The 17,706-nt window shown below is 45.9% G+C and overlaps 2 protein-coding genes across 3 annotated transcripts in view; one reads left to right on the top strand and one right to left on the bottom strand.

Moving 5' to 3' along the window:
* The window catches only part of LOC126557109 (F-box/LRR-repeat protein 7), a 440,460-nt gene extending 437,551 nt beyond the window's left edge, over positions 1-2,909 (top strand). Inside the window, exons 2-6 of one of the 2 annotated variants that reach the window (XM_050212773.1) lie at positions 132-1,155; positions 1,223-1,713; positions 1,782-2,042; positions 2,122-2,301; positions 2,374-2,909. In XM_050212773.1, coding sequence (XP_050068730.1) covers positions 146-1,155; positions 1,223-1,713; positions 1,782-2,042; positions 2,122-2,301; positions 2,374-2,909 — 2,478 coding nt within the window. In that variant the 5' untranslated portion in view covers positions 132-145. Of the gene's footprint in view, positions 1-122; positions 1,156-1,222; positions 1,714-1,781; positions 2,043-2,121; positions 2,302-2,373 lie in introns of those variants that run through there. The other variant, XM_050212772.1, reaches the window with a different exon arrangement.
* A 6,095-nt stretch (positions 2,910-9,004) lies between these two features.
* LOC126557210 (mucin-5AC) lies at positions 9,005-11,303 on the bottom strand. The gene is made up of 2 exons (XM_050212898.1): positions 11,015-11,303; positions 9,005-10,943 (listed from the first exon to the last, which is right to left on the bottom strand). The coding sequence occupies exons 1-2, from the start codon at positions 11,296-11,298 to the stop codon at positions 9,005-9,007; spliced, it is 2,223 nt and encodes a 740-aa protein (XP_050068855.1). The 5' UTR covers positions 11,299-11,303.
* Between the last annotated feature and the right edge of the window lie 6,403 nt (positions 11,304-17,706).

Genomic DNA, 17,706 nt, shown 5'->3' with positions numbered 1-17,706 from the left:
CCTCTATCTTCATCTACAGATAAGTGTCTGTGCGATCGGATGTTACTATTCTGGGGCACACTGCACTAAAGCCGGGCTCGTACGAATAACCACGGGAACGGATTGACGATCGGGCATCCAGTATTATTCAGTCCGAGTTGCCAACATGACACACCAACAGAGGCGCGTCGCACCGGTCGAATGTCCGTTGGCTTCGCTGGGACGCAACACTCCTTCGATGGATACCCGACAGTATCATCATCCGCTCAGTTCCAGCCCGCTCGATCCGCAAGCCTACCAGATGTCTCGCAGTTCCCCAATCCTCACGCTGGACTCCGATCTTTATCCACCCGATACCGGTGGCCTAATGTCGTCCGGCCACAAGGGCGAACAGCCACCCGATGGGCAGGATGGGAATGGTGGTGGTGGTGGAGGTGGCGGTGGTGGAGGATCTCTACTTTCCCGCAGTTCTTCTTCCTCGCTCGATCAAAACGGTTCCTCCTATCTGCATCAAGCGCTACCACTGCCGCTACATCCACCGCCCACAGTTAACGGACATCACGGGCACAGACGAGACTATCGGCCAGTCCGTCCACGAACCTACACACCGATCGATGCACTGCTAACCAACACCTACCAGCAACACCACCAACGGCTCTCACCGGTACTGCGTGGCTCGCAGGGCGTCTACCATCATCCGGACGATCCGCCTCCTCCTGGGCTTGGCGGATTGTCCGAGGCGGATCGGTACTTTCTGGAGGAGAAGATGGACGCGCTCTACATTCAAGGTGCCATTCGACGCAATGCCAACGCGACACCGTCCAGCCTGACGCGCAATCAGTCCAGCAGTAGCAACAACACCGAGCGGTACTACCTCGAGAACGAAAACATCGACGCGATCTACAACTTCTGCCGACGGAATGGTGGTGTTGGGGTGGGATCGGTCGCGGCACACAACGCACACAACTCCTCGTCACAGGCATCTTCCCAGGCCCAATCGCAGGTGGACTGTCTGGATTCTAGTTCACCCCATCTGCTCCGCCGTGCGTCTAGTCCGGAGACGAGTGGTTCCGATCGTTATCTGCTCGATCGGATACGAGGCTCACCGGCCTTTCACAGCCCGCGGGGGACACACCTAAAGGTGGTCGGGTCGTCAGCAGATTTCATCGATGGGAGGTAAGTATCTTCGGCAAGGTTGACTCCGGATGGAACACATGTTAACACTTTTCCGTGTTGTTTGCAGAATTCCACTCTCCAAATCCCAACACTATACCGATGGGCTTTCCCGGTACGGACGGTTCTCGCCAAATCTTGACCAAGGCTACCATACGCTCGTGTCACCTTCACCCTCGGGACAGCAGCAATCCTCGATTCCGGCCTCTTGGACGACGGGAGGGAACCATCACGGATCTGGCCACGGTGGTGGCACCAACTCAACCTCCTCCAGTCACGGAAGTCCGGCACAAACGAATACCCCCGTGGGAGGCAATGGCACGAACGGTACGACCAACGGTGGCAGACCCGACGGTACCACTATTCTGACCAGTCTAAGCAATGGACACGGTACCAGCCTATATCGGGCGGGGCCCCTGTTTGATCGAATACCGGACGAGCTGATGGTGCGCATCTTCGAGTGGCTGGACAGCAGCGAACTGTGCAATATTGCTCGGGTCTGTCGACGATTCGAATCAGTCATCTGGAATCCGGCACTGTGGAAGATCATCAAGATTAAAGGTAGACAGCGGGAAGATCATCAGGATCGATCAACGTATCAATATTAATTCTCAAATTGAACTTTGCAGGAGAAGAAAACAGTGGCGATCGTGCCATCAAAACCATCCTTCGAAGGCTCTGCGGTCAGACGCGAAACGGTGCCTGTCCCGGTGTAGAGCGTGTGCTGCTAGCCGACGGTTGCAGACTGACTGATCGAGGGTTGCAACTGCTTTCACGACGCTGTCCGGAGATAACGCACCTGCAGATCCAGAACAGCGTTACCATCACGAACCAGGCACTATCGGATCTGGTGACCAAGTGTACAAACCTACAGCATCTAGACATAACCGGTACCGTACAGACGAATATTTGGGGATGAAGACAGCCAATAATTACAATATCTAATCATCATCTTGTACTCTGCTTTAGGTTGTGCCCAAATTACGTGCATCAGCATCAATCCTGGACTGGAACCTCCACGAAGACTATTGCTGCAGTATCTGGACCTAACCGACTGTGCATCGATCTGTGACACCGGCATCAAAGTCATTGCCCGCAACTGTCCTCTATTGGTCTATCTATACCTTCGACGGTGCATACAAGTAACAGGTTAGAAGATACACACAGATACCGAGCAACAAACTGTCCACGATACTATACTGTCCTCTTTACGCATTCCAGATGCTGGGCTTAAGTTCATCCCAAACTTCTGTATCGCGCTGCGCGAACTAAGCGTCTCCGACTGTACGAGAGTCACCGACTTTGGCCTGTACGAGCTGGCGAAGCTCGGTGCTACCCTACGCTACCTTTCCGTTGCCAAATGCGATCAGGTGTCGGACGCAGGGTTAAAGGTGATCGCCCGACGGTGCTACAAGCTGCGCTATCTAAATGCCCGAGGCTGCGAAGCGGTCAGTGACGATTCGATCAACGTGCTCGCCCGCTCCTGTCCACGGTTACGAGCGCTCGACATTGGCAAGTGTGACGTGAGCGATGCTGGTTTGCGGGCACTCGCCGAAAGCTGTCCCAACCTGAAGAAGCTGAGCCTGCGCAACTGTGACATGATCACGGACCGGGGGATCCAGTGCATTGCGTACTATTGCCGGGGGTTGCAGCAGCTCAACATACAGGACTGTCAAATCTCGATCGAAGGTTACCGGGCGGTCAAGAAGTACTGCAAGCGGTGCATCATCGAGCACACCAATCCTGGGTTTTGCTAGCACGGCTCCACGACTGGCGATCGTGAATGACAGTGTTGCCCTCTAGTGATCGGAAATAGCAGCTAGCATGTGAGTCGATAGTTAAATTAATTCACTGAGTAGAAGGCAATTTTGTAAGAAAGCTTCTTAGTTAGGGGATATACAGTCCGGTGTTTTGTACGAACACGCAATGTTAAGTAGCTTAAGCATATCTGATCCATGCTGCCAAAACCAAACAAACAAAAAAAATACAAGAGAAGAAATAGGAGAAAGAAATACATTCACCTAATTTCATCAAACCCAGAGTTGAACGGAATTCGAGACATATCTGGGTACTTAGAACGGATGAGACGATCGATCGAAGAAGAGTTTCTTGTTTTCTTTAGAGTAAGTTTCAAATGTCCTCTAGGCAAATGTACAGCGAATGAATGGACCGTATTTTGTAGAGGATGACCCACAGGTGGGCTCATTGTAGAAGTATGTATGGCGGATGTAAATAGAAATGTCAGCTGTATGCGGTCGATAAAAATGATTTTAATTGTTGTAGATGGAAGAAATTTAGCAATGTGTTTTGAACTTTTTTTTATTTATGTAAAAAATAAAACAAATATACGATATTTATTTAATAAATTGAACTACCGCTGTTTATTTCCTTCTTCTTAGTATCGATTGTAAACGAAAGAAAGTATCTAAATGTATGTTAGCAACAGTGGTGGATTAACCTCATCGGCCAGGGGGGCCTCGCCGGCTAGAGAACCCCTTTCGTTTTAGGCCGATGACCAGGAATGGTCGATTTATCGGCAATTTTCCACGGGAATGTTTTGGTTTTTTTCCGAAATAACTGGGCAGGGGGTAGAGGGATCGGTTTGTTAGGTCATTCATCCCGATTGGTCCAGGAATGACCGAGTTATCGCTGGTTTTCCACCGGAATGCTGAGTTTTTCCGCAATAACTGGTCGAAGGGGTGGAGGGATCGGTTTGAGGTGTTCTACAAAAAGGTGCGCGGCTCAAAGACGCATCCAACGGTATGCCGGACACCAGGATCGGACCAGGAATGGCCAAGTTATCAGCGATTTTCCACGGGAATGTTTTGGTTTTTTCGCAATAGTTGGGCGGGAGGTAGAGGGATTGGTTTGAGGTGTTCTACAAAAAGGTGCGCGGCTTAAAGACCCATTCAACGGTATCCCGGACGCAGGGATCGGACAAGGAATGGCTGATTTATCGTCGATTTTCCACGGGAATGTTTTGGTTTTTCCGCAATAACCGGGTGAGGGGCTGGAGGAATTGTGTTGAGGTGTTCTACAAAAAGGTGGACGGCCTAACGACGCATCCAACGGTAGGTCATTCATCCCGATCGGTCTAGGAATGACCGAGTTATCGCTGGTTTTCCACCGGAATGCTGAGTTTTTCCGCAATAACTGGTCGAAGGGGTGGAGGGATCGGGTTGGGGTGTTCTACAAAAAGCTGCGCGGCCTAAAGACGCATCCAACAATAGGCCATTCGTCCCAATCGGTCAAGGAATGGCCGAGCTATCGTCGATTTTCCACGGGAATGCTGCTTGTCGAATTTTCCGTCAGTTTTTGGATAATCCCCTTTAGTTCCTTTCGAAATTAAAAATCACGTTGTGGAGGTGTTTTTAAAAGATTTTTCAGCGAAGAAATCAAAATGTGATGGACTAATTTGACATTGACGAAAAAGTTTAAATTGTGCCGGAAAAATATGTGTCTTGTCGGAAAGAAATTATTTTCCAATCGGTTTTTAAAATTTCCATTTGCTACCTCCTTGGATTCATGCTCTCCTGTTACTCCTGGTCGAATTTTGCCGCATGAAAATGGGTCGGTTTTGGCCGAAAATATGCCACCAGGAGCGACTGGCAGTAACAGGAGAGCATGCTTTCGTGGAGGTAGCTCGGATCGATTTAAAATTCCAAAAATCAGTTTTAAAATCCAAAGTCAGTTTTAAATTTGGGTTGGAAATTTTAAGTTTGGAATTCAACCTTAAATTTTGCATCGGGATTTTAAAACTGATTTTGGATTTTAAGATTGGATTTTCGATTTTTCGGCCGACACGAGCTGCCTACTCGGATTCATGCTCTCCTGTTACTGCCAGTCGCTCCTGGTGGCAGATTTTCGGCCAAAACCGACCCATTTTCATGCGGCAAAATTCGACCAGGAGTAACAGGAGAGCATGAATCCAAGGAGGTAGCAAATGGAAATTTTAAAAACCGATTGGAAAATAATTTCTTTCCGATAAGACAATATTTTTCCGGGACATTTTAAACTTTTTCGTCAATTTTGAATTAGTCCACCTCATTTTGATTTCTTTCCTGAAAAATCTTAAAAACAGACCTCTAAATCGAGTTTTTTTTTTTTTATTCTAAGCGAACTAGAGGATATTTTCTCAAAACTGCCGGAAAATTCAGCCAGGGGCATTCCCGTGGAAAATCGGCGATAACTCAGCTATACCTGGACCGATCCTGGCGTCCGGGATACCGATGGATGCGTCTTTGAGCCGCGCACCTTTTTGTAGAACACCTCAAACCGATCCCTTCACCCCCTGCCCAGCTATTCCGGAAAACCCAAAACATTCCCGTGGAAAATCGACGAAAACTCGGCCATTCCTGGTCCGATCCTGGCGTCCGGCATACCGTTGAATGCGTCTTTGAGCCGCGCACCTTTTTGTAGAACACCTCGAACCGATCCCTTCACCCCCTGCCCAGCTATTCCGGAAAAACCAAAACATTCCCGTGGAAAATCGACGACAACTCGGCCATTCCTGGTCCGATCCTGGCGTCCGGGATACCGATGGATGCGTCTTTGAGCCGCGCAACTTTTTGTAGAACACCTCAAACCGATCCCTCTACCCCCTGCCCAGCTATTGCGGAAAAACCAAAACATTCCCGTGGAAAATCGGCGATAACTCGGCCATTCCTGGTCCGATCCTGGCGTCCGGCATACCGTTGAATGCGTCTTTGAGCCGCGCACCTTTTTGTAGAACACCTCGAACCGATCCCTTCACCCCCTGCCCAGCTATTGCGGAAAAACCAAAACATTCCCGTGGAAAATCGACGACAACTCGGCCATTCCTGGTCCGATCCTGGCGTCCAGCATACCGTTGAATGCGTCTTTGAGCCGCGCACCTTTTTGTAGAACACCTCGAACCGATCCCTTCACCCCCTGCCCAGCTATTCCGGAAAAACCAAAACATTCCAGTGGAAAATCGACGACAACTCGGCCATTCCTGGTCCGATCCTGGCGTCCGGCATATCGTTGGATGCGTCTTTGAGCCGCGCACCTTTTTGTAGAACACCTCGAACCGATCCCTCTGCCTCCCGCCCAGCTATTGCGGAAAAACCAAAACATTCCCGTGGAAAATCGACGACAACTCGGCCATTCCTGGTCCGATCCTGGCGTCCGGCATACCGTTGGATGCGTCTTTGAGCCGCGCACCTTTTTGTAGAACACCTCGAACCGATCCCTTCACCCCCTGCCCAGCTATTCCGGAAAAACCAAAACATTCCCGTGGAAAATCGGCGAAAACTCGGCCATTCCTGGTCCGATCCTGGCGTTCGGGATACCGATGGATGCGTCTTTGAGCCGCGCACCTTTTTGTAGAACACCTCAAACCGATCCCTCCACCCCCTGCCCAGCTATTCCGGAAAAACCAAAACGTTCCCGTGGAAAATCGGCGAAAACTCGGCCATTCCTGGTCCGATCCTGGCGTCCGGCATATCGTTGGATGCGTCTTTGAGCCGCGCACCTTTTTGTAGAACACCTCGAACCGATCCCTCTGCCTCCCGCCCAGCTATTCCGGAAAAACCAAAACATTCCCGTGGAAAATCGACGACAACTCGGCCATTCCTGGTCCGATCCTGGCGTCCGGCATATCGTTGGATGCGTCTTTGAGCCGCGCACCTTTTTGTAGAACACCTCGAACCGATCCCTTCACCCCCTGCCCAGCTATTCCGGAAAAACCAAAACATTCCCGTGGAAAATCGACGACAACTCGGCCATTCCTGGTCCGATCCTGGCGTCCGGCATACCAGTGAATGCGTCTTTGAGCCGCGCACCTTTTTGTAGAACACCTCGAACCGATCCCTTCACCCCCTGCCCAGCTATTCCGGAAAAACCAAAACATTCCCGTGGAAAATCGACGACAACTCGGCCATTCCTGGTCCGATCCTGGCGTCCGGGATACCGAAGGATGCGTCTTTGAGCCGCGCACCTTTTTGTAGAACACCTCAAACCGATCCCTCTACCCCCTGCCCAGCTATTCCGGAAAAACCAAAACGTTCCCGTGGAAAGTCGTCGAAAACTCGGCCATTCCTGGTCCGATCCTGGCGTCCGGCATATCGTTGGATGCGTCTTTGAACCGCGCACCTTTTTGTAGAATACCTCAAACCGATCCCTCTACCCGCTGCCAAGCTATTGCGGAAATACCAAAGCATTGCCGTGAAAAATCGACGATAACTCGGTCATCCCTGGCCTGATCCTGGCGTCCGGCATACCATTGGATGCGTCTTTGAGCCGGGCACCTTTTTGTAGAACACCTCAAACCGATCCCTCTACCTCCTGCCAAGCTATTCCGGAAAAACCAAAACATTCCCGTGGAAAATCGCCGACAACTCGGCCATTCCTGCTTATCTTATCGCTTTTCTTTTTGTTTAGTATCCCAGCCCGATTCCTCCACCCGCTGGTACATTTTAATAACGGTTTTCGTACACACAAGTTTTCGCTATGTAAAATACATAGAAGAGTAGGATGGATATCAACTTTGACACGCTTGAGTATATCTTGATTTTTTTTATATATAAATCACCATATTACTGGGCCATTATGGTCAACGTATTTTTTACGAAAGTCTGATTGTTTCGGTTGACCCGCAAGCCAACTAAAACAGACAAGGAAGCGTTAAATTCTGATGTATGTTGCAGTTTGTTCATTTAACGAATTGTTGATTTCGTTTTGAAAATACTCTTTTTGCGCATGTTCTTTACCCCTGTAACGTTATGCTACTTGATTCATTTGTCCTGAAATGAATCGTATCAGCCCAATTTTTAAAGCAGTTGGTGCATTTTTCGTCGCTTTGCATCGTTTAATTGCTTTAAATATTTTTTATACCGAACACTGTATAACCGTAGAAAAAATTATTACTATCAATTGAACAATTGTTGCGTGCATCATCTGCTAGACCACCGCCTAAGCTCTGGACAGTGGTTGGTTCAATGGCAAGCATTATGCCATTATGTACGCGAGGAAAACCCCTGTAAAGTCCAAGCAACATTTATTCTGCTTCTCAAGTAGCAAAATTTAAATCATCCGTTTAACGTCTATTAAAAGTCAAATAATCATACATATATTACTGAACCTTTAGATTAACGAAATAATCGAAATCCAATAAAGATTTTTATTACACAAAACAATTGAGGCAGAAAAAAGAAAATGAGATTGTAATTAAAAATTTATTTATCATGTATGCATGCACGTAATGTTGATTGAAACATATGTTGGTTTTAATTTCTTTCAATATTTGAAAAAAAAAATCAAGACATTTTCGCTTAACAGAAAAATAGGAATAGAAACAAAGCAGTTGTTTCTTTCTTTGCTTTATTTGTCCGAACTTCATCAGTTTCATTGGTTACCAAAATTCAAAAGCTGTGGTATAAATCTATACAAATTATGTGTATTACCAGATGAAGATAGAGAACGTTAAAAACATGCTCCTCAACTCTTGCGATAAAGAAGGAGCCGTTATTCTATTCTATTCCGTATCCCGTACCCCTCCTAAAGCTTAATGTTTAAACTATATACCCACTTGTGCACAGCGAAATCTTCCTCATACATTGCTCATATTCTCTAAAAGTACCTGATGCTTTACAGGCTTTCCATTCATCCGGCTCATGGATGCAATAACGGCTCATTATTGCAGCTCGATCGTAGTAAAGATAGGATAATAAATAAGGGATGATTTAGTTCTACTTGTTACGCGCTAAAGACCAAATTAGAAGGTTATCTATGTACACTAATCGTTTTTTCTCCCGAACATCCATGGAAAAGCAATAATTCCCTTTTACTTCAATTCAATTACAGCCTACACTTTTAAAGGACTCAATCTTCACTACGGTACAGTAACCGGTAGGAATCGGCTTGGGTCACCTGCCTGCGGGTTGTACCGAATGATTACCTTGTTCGGTTCTTCGCCCACTTCTAAGAACGTGTTCCAATCGTACAAAAAGTAGAAACCGTTACGGCGTGGAGGTGGCAGCGGTTCCTCGTTCACCGGATCACCAGCCAAATCGGACGAGGGAAACGAATCTTCCAGTGCGGCATTTCGTGCACTTTCCGTCGTTGTGGTGGTAGTTGAAGGGGTGGTGTTCGTGGTGGGAGAAATCGTTGTCGTATCGGATGAAGTTTCGGTGGTGGTAAGCTTAGCTAAGGATTCATCCAACTCAGAATCATCGCTCGTAGTACCACCTCCGCCAGTGTTAAGCTGCAGGCTAAAACGGAACGGACTATCACTTTCCGTCACCGCAGCACTGTCGTCATTCTGAACCGACGAGGCGGTAGACGTCGTAGTAGTAATAGTAGTAGCAGTAGTAGTACTTGTGGCCGGTTCCTGACGCTTCTTGATCTCGTTTAACTTTTCACGGGCATCGACATTATCGAGAAGAGGATCGGGACCCTGTGCTAGGAGGGATGGACTTAAATTGTAGTGTTTCGGATTGAGCACATCGAGCGAATCGTCCGTCAGGGATGCGTTTAGCTTTTCGAGCTGCTTTACCGTTTGCCACAATTGTTCCAGCTTACGGTAGTCTTCATTGCTAACGCGTAAGTGAGCCGCTGAAGGAGTTTGATCTACTGGTGGATCAAGTTTACGAGGTGTTTTCTCTCGCCGCCTGATTAGCGGTGTTACTCCTGTAGATGGAGATGCCTCCTGTTGGCCATTTTTCATCTGTATGCCTAGCGTTCCCAGCACGGACATTAGCTGTGGTGCTACTAGATCAGCATCGATGGATGGAACTGTTTTCATCATAACCATCTGAGTCGGTGGTTTGTGGGTTGGTTCCGGATGCATGGATTTCTTATTGCGAGGTCCCGGCCCCAGCAGTCCGAATGACTTTAGCAAAGCGTCCAACTCTTCGTCTATTGGTTTTGCATCTCCCTCGTCCATGGATGTTCCGATAGGCAATGGTTTAAAGGCAACATAATCATCCGCCTTTACACTAGCCTGTGTCAATCCACCGGTCGTTTGGACTTCCGGTTTTTTCGGTTCCTCAATCGTAGGGGTTGATTCCTCTACCTTTAATGGTTCGTGCAGTACCAATGCTGCTGGCTGAATGTCGACAAGTCGTTCAGCTTGCGGCAGTGGACTATTCGCACTTGCCTCACTATCCGCTTCCTTCAGCAAACCGAACGAACGCAATAGCTCCTTCAACTCTTGAGCTACCTTCGGATCATCCACGTTGATTGCGTTGTTGATAGGATCCTCTGTTACCGACGAAACAGAAGTTGAAGAGAACGGTGCTATTGTTGTCATATCTGCTGGCAGTGGACGGAACGTTGGAGGTGTGGAAAGTTCCTCTGAGCTTTGGGATAAACCAATCGCAGCAAGAATTTCGTTCATATTTTCCTTCCGATGGTAGGAAGCATCACGCATCCGCTCCGGTAGCGTTGGATGGAAAGTAGTTGGACGTGGTGTTGTAAAGCGAATTGTCGTCACCGGGATGGGAGCGGCCGTTGTACGCGCACCAGATGTCGTCGGTGCTGCGGTAGTAGTTGTGGTGGTGGTAGTAGTACTGCTGGCTACAAACCGAGCCGGTGTCATCGGTAGCGTTTCGACACCGACCGGCCTTGTGTTGGAAGCGGCACCAACAATGCGTGTTACCGGTGGACGGGTGTATATCTTTTGCATATTTTCCGGCGACATATTGTTGGCGTGGTAAGGTAACACCAGCATAAGTGCACGCATATGCTGGGCTCGATGGTGATCGCCAGCGCGTAGCGATTTCGCAAACTCTTCACGTGTCACATTTTCGAACAGTTCTTCAATTTCTCCCCTAAAAATATAAGAAAATGGTTCGAATTAATGGATTGGACCATGAAGGTCAGAGCCACCATCACCCCTTACCTCGTAAGTCTGGGAAGAGAAGGATCGAGGGACAGAAGCCGCTGCACTTCTGCGATCGTTTCGTGCACATCGTGCATGGCCTTGCGTGCCTGATCAACACCCAGATCGTTCACATCGCGCGGTCGTATGATGCGGTGCAAGTTGTAGGCAACAAAATCGTTCCTACGCGGCAATCTTCGTAGATTTTGTGGCATGGGTCGCGGATACGGCAATCCGTCGGCCAGTGTTGCTAGCAACAGAAGCAGCATCACTGGCACAAACGATGCAATCCTAATGGACTGCATTTTGGGAGGTGGAGGTGTTTTTTGGGCCTGGAAAGAAAAATGTAATAGAATAGATGAAACAGATTAATAATTATGATTAAAATTTCTGCTCGATCGTTTCTAAATCTTCTTGAATTCTAAGCAATAGAAGTCAAATGACGGACTTAATGTAATAACAAAATGTTTGCCTAGGATAATATTGAAGAAGCTTTGGCATATGATATAAGCAAGATAGAGTGCAATGCATGTCTGTTTGTAAGAGGCCTTTGCCCAAAATAAAATCGATGAGTGTAGACGAGCATGGAACACATATTACCATCCAGTGGTCAGATGCCCTGTAGCTTATTGATTAGTTTTTGTATAGCATGCCTTTTTCAATTATCATGAAGAGTTGTAGCATCTCAAAACACGTGCAAATATTGAGCTTATTGTTTAATCTAAGTTACTTCTTGAGCACTAGACTAATGTGATGGACACAAGGTTGGTCCTGTCAAGAGGATTCTTCGCATGATGGCGAATAAATTCGAGGAAATTGGTAGGCTTAAGATTTAACAACAATATCGCCCCTTTATACAAAGCGTTTGGTGGCAGTCAGTTAAGCAGATTGAGTCGTTTGAACTCGACCTTTTGCAAGCTTTAACTAGATAAGCTCTGAGGTTCAGAGGTGCTACTGTCTGCACCAATACAGGACCTCAAAATTTGGTCATGTGAAAACTGTTATCATCGTATAGTGTTAATTTGGGACAAAAACAATAAATAAGTGGTCAACCATGTGGCTATGCATCTCCCGAAAGAAGAATTCATTAGTTCTTGCTTCTTCATCGTTGGCGAAACCATCACCGTGGAGAAGGTTAACAGCTCGAAAAGGTCGATGATATTTCTCGCCTAAACTGGACGATTCGAAAGTCTAGGATATGTCCATCAAGGTGGGCCACAACGTGCTTGTCATTATTCTATGCCAATAAACCACGAATTCGATTATAAAATTCATATTTTGCCGTATAAACCGTTGGGGCGGCTCGGTGATGTAGGCGACATCGGCGCCGGTCTTCAAACGGCAGGACCGGGGTTCAAATCCCATTCGGACCGTTCCCCCATAGTGAGGACTGCGTGGTATTCATTATTCAAGCAATACCTAATAGAACGGCCAGGCCGTTCTTACGAAAAAAAAATTGCAGTCCGTCCCGTAAATTAGTGTGACATCGCCGGTTTGCTCTATTCCATTCAAAGTATCTTAGAAAGTCTGGTGATTTAGTTTTGGACTCTCTTGACATCTTTCACACGTAGCTGAATAGACAGCCTTAACGTACGGGAGAACGATCCAAGACAATCTCACTTTTCAACGACAAATTTTCGTTCTAAAGCGTTCAGCACTGATGACACAATTTTTAAAATAACCGATTTTTGCCATTCTGTAAATAACCAAGTAGATGTTAATATGAAAATAAACACACTTAAGAACTATTTAGGGTACGAATGCACATTAAACCACCTCTTGTTGTCTGTTGTTTGCTAAATTATTTCATTATTTATATTTTTTCGAACGGCTTGGCCCATAGTGCTTGACTTATGCATACCATGTAGTGAGGTTAGTCAGTCCTCACTACGGAGGAACGGTCCGGATGGGATTTGAACCCCGGTCCTGCCGTTTGAAGACCGGCACCGATGTCTGTTGAGCGATACACCAAGTGAGGATAGGATTGTTATCTTATGTAGGTTATATGCGTTCGAGTAAAGTCTCTGCCAAAACCAATGGTAATGGCCACTTCCTACAAATGACAGACATTACGTTGCTGGCGTATTATCAGCTCACGTTAAAATATGCGCCCGGAGAGCGTGTGCGGTTTCGTAATTGCATTTTCGGTACCATTTCACCAACTGAATTCCAAGTGAAAAGTGTTCACATGCATGCGGTGTTTCCGGTGAGGTGACATTATGTGGCAAAACAAACGCCCCCACCATGCGACAGCCGTAGCCCACGACTTTCACACTTACCACGGAATGTTTGAGTGTGGTTTTGGTTTGTGTCCAGCATGCTGATAAAAAAAAATACAATAGCGAAATTTGACGCCAAATCCCAAACACGGTAAACACAAAAGAAGGTGAGAATTTCAGATATCTCACCGTAAAATCGTTTGGACAAATAACGCTGGTGACCACAATAAAGGAGGTCTATACTTTTTGAGTATACTTTCTTTTGAAGATGTTAGGATCGGGTAAAGACGCTCTGTTTTGCAATCCATTGTGTGCGGCATCTTTACAACCTACCGCAAAGCTCCATAAATGTTACGACGTTACGTCAAATCTAATGTAATACAACAAGCTGTCTTCGGGAGCACGTGCGAATCTGCTCGCTATCATGTTTACAATCTTACGAATAAATAACATCTACCGGAAGGCTGAAAGACGACTTTCCGCACAAATGTTTAATTAATAATGTAATAAACGCCAACCCATCCTCGCAGTTATTTAATGTACATACATTAAAAGTCCGCTCTCACTTTCCAACAACACTTTGGGTCGATTAGGCCGTGTGCTCCATATAACTTTGTCTTCCTTTTTCTTTACCCCATATTATACCGTAGTAATACCGGACTGCACCTAGTCTGGGGACCGATATAAGAACTGTAGCAAACTGCCTTAATAACACACACCCACATTAATTCCTTTCACTGTTCACACATGACGCACGATCGAGACAGCCTGTTACTGTGTGCAGCCATATGTAGCTTGAGCTGTCTGTAGCTTAACAAACTGCAACGGCCGTGCTGCTGCACACAAGCAACCAACGGTGCAACAACAGCAAAAACTGCAACGCCCGAAAGCACCATTATGATGCAGATTATTGCGCAATTCGTAAATCGCAAATGTTTCCTTTCCACCAAGCCACCGAGTGTTGGAAGGTTGCCGCCAGCCGCTGTAAAAGTGGTTCAACGTGTGGTCTCCGGGATCCCAACTGCGTCCATATCAAGGTGAATCGAAATGAAACGTTAACACGGCCGGGTACCAGGTTTTGTAGTAGAAAATCTGACGGCCTTTCGTGGTGTCGAGATCGCCACATCCGGAGGAGGTTTAGGTCCAGCCTAAATAAGCTTTCTAATTCGGACTCGGTATACGGTTAGCTGCTGAAGGTTAAAAGAGTATTGAACGATTTGAAGGATGTAGATTGTTGCAATAGAAACAATGACCATCGATGATCGGATTAATATCGTGGAATAGTATCTCATCGTTCTTTAATGGGTGAGGTCCGGTAAGATCGGGTTGGTTCTCCGTAACTGGACCATTTATAAGGCTACGAATAATTACACAGGCAACGAAGATCAGCAATAGTCAGGGCGTTCGGAAAGTTATGCGAATCAGAAATTCCTATCTCATCCTCACATTGCAAGGAATATGCTACACCAGGTGTTACCAAGATGATCATTATTACTAAATCGTCGAAGAGAAGAGAAGATTGATCGATCGTAGGTCCAATCCAAGAATAGAACCGAATAAGATTAAAACTTCCAAAATAACGATAGCAAGCATCTGTAGGTGTAAGTTCAAACAATTTCTTCATATTGCTAATGGCTGTAGCTGGTAACTGTACATGTGAAATACATTTTTCGTAATATCTATAGCCAACGTTGCACTACAAGCGGTCCAGCGAGCAATTCGACCATTATTTAGTTTTCCTTCCTCTTTTTGAGAGGAATGATTCTTTCTGCCATGCCATTTTTCTTTATCCAGCCCAATTGGTTCCCCAAAAAAAAATTGGAAACAAACGTCACTAATGCAAACTTCCCTTCACATCGCGACTTCACGTGCAAAACATGCCTTTCTTTTTGAGACCAACTCAAAACTTGGTCAAAAGAGATGTTCAATTGGCAGCCCCAAAATAGCTTCAATCACGGTTTAAGAGGCTACATGATTTTCAAAAATTATAAACAGTTCGATTGGAGTAAAAACTGCTTTCCCTTGCTGTTTGTTTTTTGTTTCTATCTGTCTAAACAAAATTCACACACATGGTTTGAGCACTGGTTTGAGGGAAACCTCTTCCTCAGGGTGCTGCGCATGTTGGGGCCTGGTAAAAAAAAAACAAAAATAACAATCCGATCGGTAAAGTAAGGGAGGGCTCAGTAAAGCCCAACTTTACTCTCCCGTGGCTGACCACCATTCAATAAGCTCTTCAATGAGTAATAACAACATCAATTCAATATTGGATTGGTATCTCCTTAGGCTCATCCCGCACACAACCAAAGAGCGTTTTCATCTGATCGAGGCCCTAAGTAAATTGCCTCCAAGAGCATAACTCTTCGACGCGGTTGCTCCAACTCGCCTTTATGAGTCCTCGCGCTCATCGGATAAAAGTGCATAATTCCACAGTTTATTGACAGTGCGTCGAGCAAAACTTGTCCAGCCAGTATTACTTACTGATGCTTTCCTTTTGCAGTTTCCTTCCCGACCGATCGATCGATCGAGATCGGCTGACGACCTGCCGATAGCATCACTCACGCACGCACACACACACATACTCTATAATCAATCAGCACCCAACCAGTGGAGGTGGTTATCACGACCTCTGTCTTCCGATGTTTATTACGTTAGGATCTTCCGAAACAACCGGCTCTCGACCGATGGCGTAATAGAGAAATTTCCTTCCTTGCCATCCGCACCAGCTTTTCCATTGCCTTCGAAACCACCCCAACAGAAACCAGTTCGCAATGTGCGATTGGCGTGTTGCGTGAGTCTGGGGGATCTTCTAGAGTATATCGCGCTACTGGCAGGTGTGGATCCGGTACAGCTACTGCTACTGCACAAGCGTACACAGACGCCACCCGATCATACGTTCTATTCCGGTTTTAAGGGAAAACACCCAGCACGACACATTTCGTCATCGAGGCGGCGGGGGGCTCGTTAAGGTTGCAACCTTCCGCTTGACTTTGAAGACACAGTGTCACCCGGCATTTTCGAGAGAGTGAAGTGAATCGGTTTCCCTAATGTGCGGTGGTTTGAAGCAGTGCAGCGTAGTGGGGGGAAACGATCAACAATCCACGGGCAATGTCCAATGAAACGCTAATCGATTGACGACCGTTGCGAATTCGGTAAGCCATGAAAAGCACGTGAGCCATTTTTTGCGCTACTCACAAACCGAGGCTCAAGGGTGAATCGAATTTCGGATTCGGAAACGAAACAATTTGGCGTCCCTTTCGTCACGCGATGCTTAGTACATCTGAGAAATTTTGTTGGCGATTGTTTGTTTAATCTTTTCTCTTTGTTTATGCGGTTTAAATCAAGCATACTTTCGCAGAGTACAAAAGTACAGAATATTACTCAGGAACGTTCTTGTCTTGCGCATTTGGATGTTCCTACAATTCTACTAAATATTACCACTTCAGCAGTACATTCATTTACGCATGGTTTACTATTTTTCAGTGTCCAATTTTTAATTACAAAGTAATAGACTCATAAATATAAGAATCTCTTTCAGCAGTAAATGTCTGATTGATACAATAACTTATTTGAGGGGTGGCATTCTTCAAAGTTGAGGAGTTAAAGTTCCAAACAAAACTTTTTTTTATGAAACACCTCGGGTATCTTCCAATGGATGAGATCAAGGGACAGTTTCCTGATCTGCCGCACTCCAAAATATAAAACGTCTGTAGATCCAAAGTCTAAAGACGTTTAATTTTCAAGTTATTATTCCTTTTTGGCGTAACCGAGTATGCCCGGGATAAGGCAAAGAATAAGGAGGAAATGCCTTATCAAGATGATTATAAAATTTACTCAACACAAGCGGTGTTAACAATACGGCACTGGACCGTCATTATTAATTATAAATAAATAAAAATAAATAAAATTCCTTTTTGGCGTGATTTATTAAAGTAAGAATACATGTTACCTCGCACATTAAACCTACAAGTAATAATGACATCATTAAACAGTGTTATAGCTGCAGCTCTTTGATATTTCTAAATAATATAGTTATAATGCATTTTTAGACATATCTGGCAACACTTTACCGAACAATATTCAAGGTTTATGGTCCATGATTTGGTGTCACATTAATGACATAATTTGCTTCCGAAACGGAGTTTCGGATTTGACCTTAATGCGCAACTGTGTCACTTGTAAAAGTAATAGCTTCGACCGGTGTGAATTCATTTCATTATTTCAAAATCTTGAAAAGCTATCCGAACCAAACTGACTGCAAAAGTAAATTTCAAACATCAAATGGTATCCAGCGAAAAAGAAATGGCTTCAAAATCTGTGTCACTAAATCAGCCGTGCCGAGCTCTCCGGGCGCTTGGACAATGGATCAAGTGTTCCGCAAATTTTCACCGGTGTCCTATACACCGAAACCGTCCGTCCTCAACCAAACTTCTCGCAAAGATGCTAATCCGTTTCGATGCAGTTCATTGCCATCGTCACAAACGTCTTTCACTTTGA

This window comes from Anopheles maculipalpis, chromosome 2RL, assembly GCF_943734695.1.
Source record: "Anopheles maculipalpis chromosome 2RL, idAnoMacuDA_375_x, whole genome shotgun sequence".
Classification (NCBI taxonomy): domain Eukaryota; kingdom Metazoa; phylum Arthropoda; class Insecta; order Diptera; family Culicidae; genus Anopheles; species Anopheles maculipalpis.
This window is presented reverse-complemented; position numbering and strand designations above follow the sequence as displayed.

Bases quoted from the DNA above. Each gene is read 5' to 3' on its own strand.
- LOC126557210 (XM_050212898.1), bottom strand. From the start codon at position 11,298: ATGCAGTCCATTAGGATTGCATCGTTTGTGCCAGTGATGCTGCTTCTG. The intron at 10,944-11,014 runs GTAAGGGGTGAT...TTATATTTTTAG, and splicing joins TCTCTTCCCAGACTTACGAG to GGGAGAAATTGAAGAACTGT.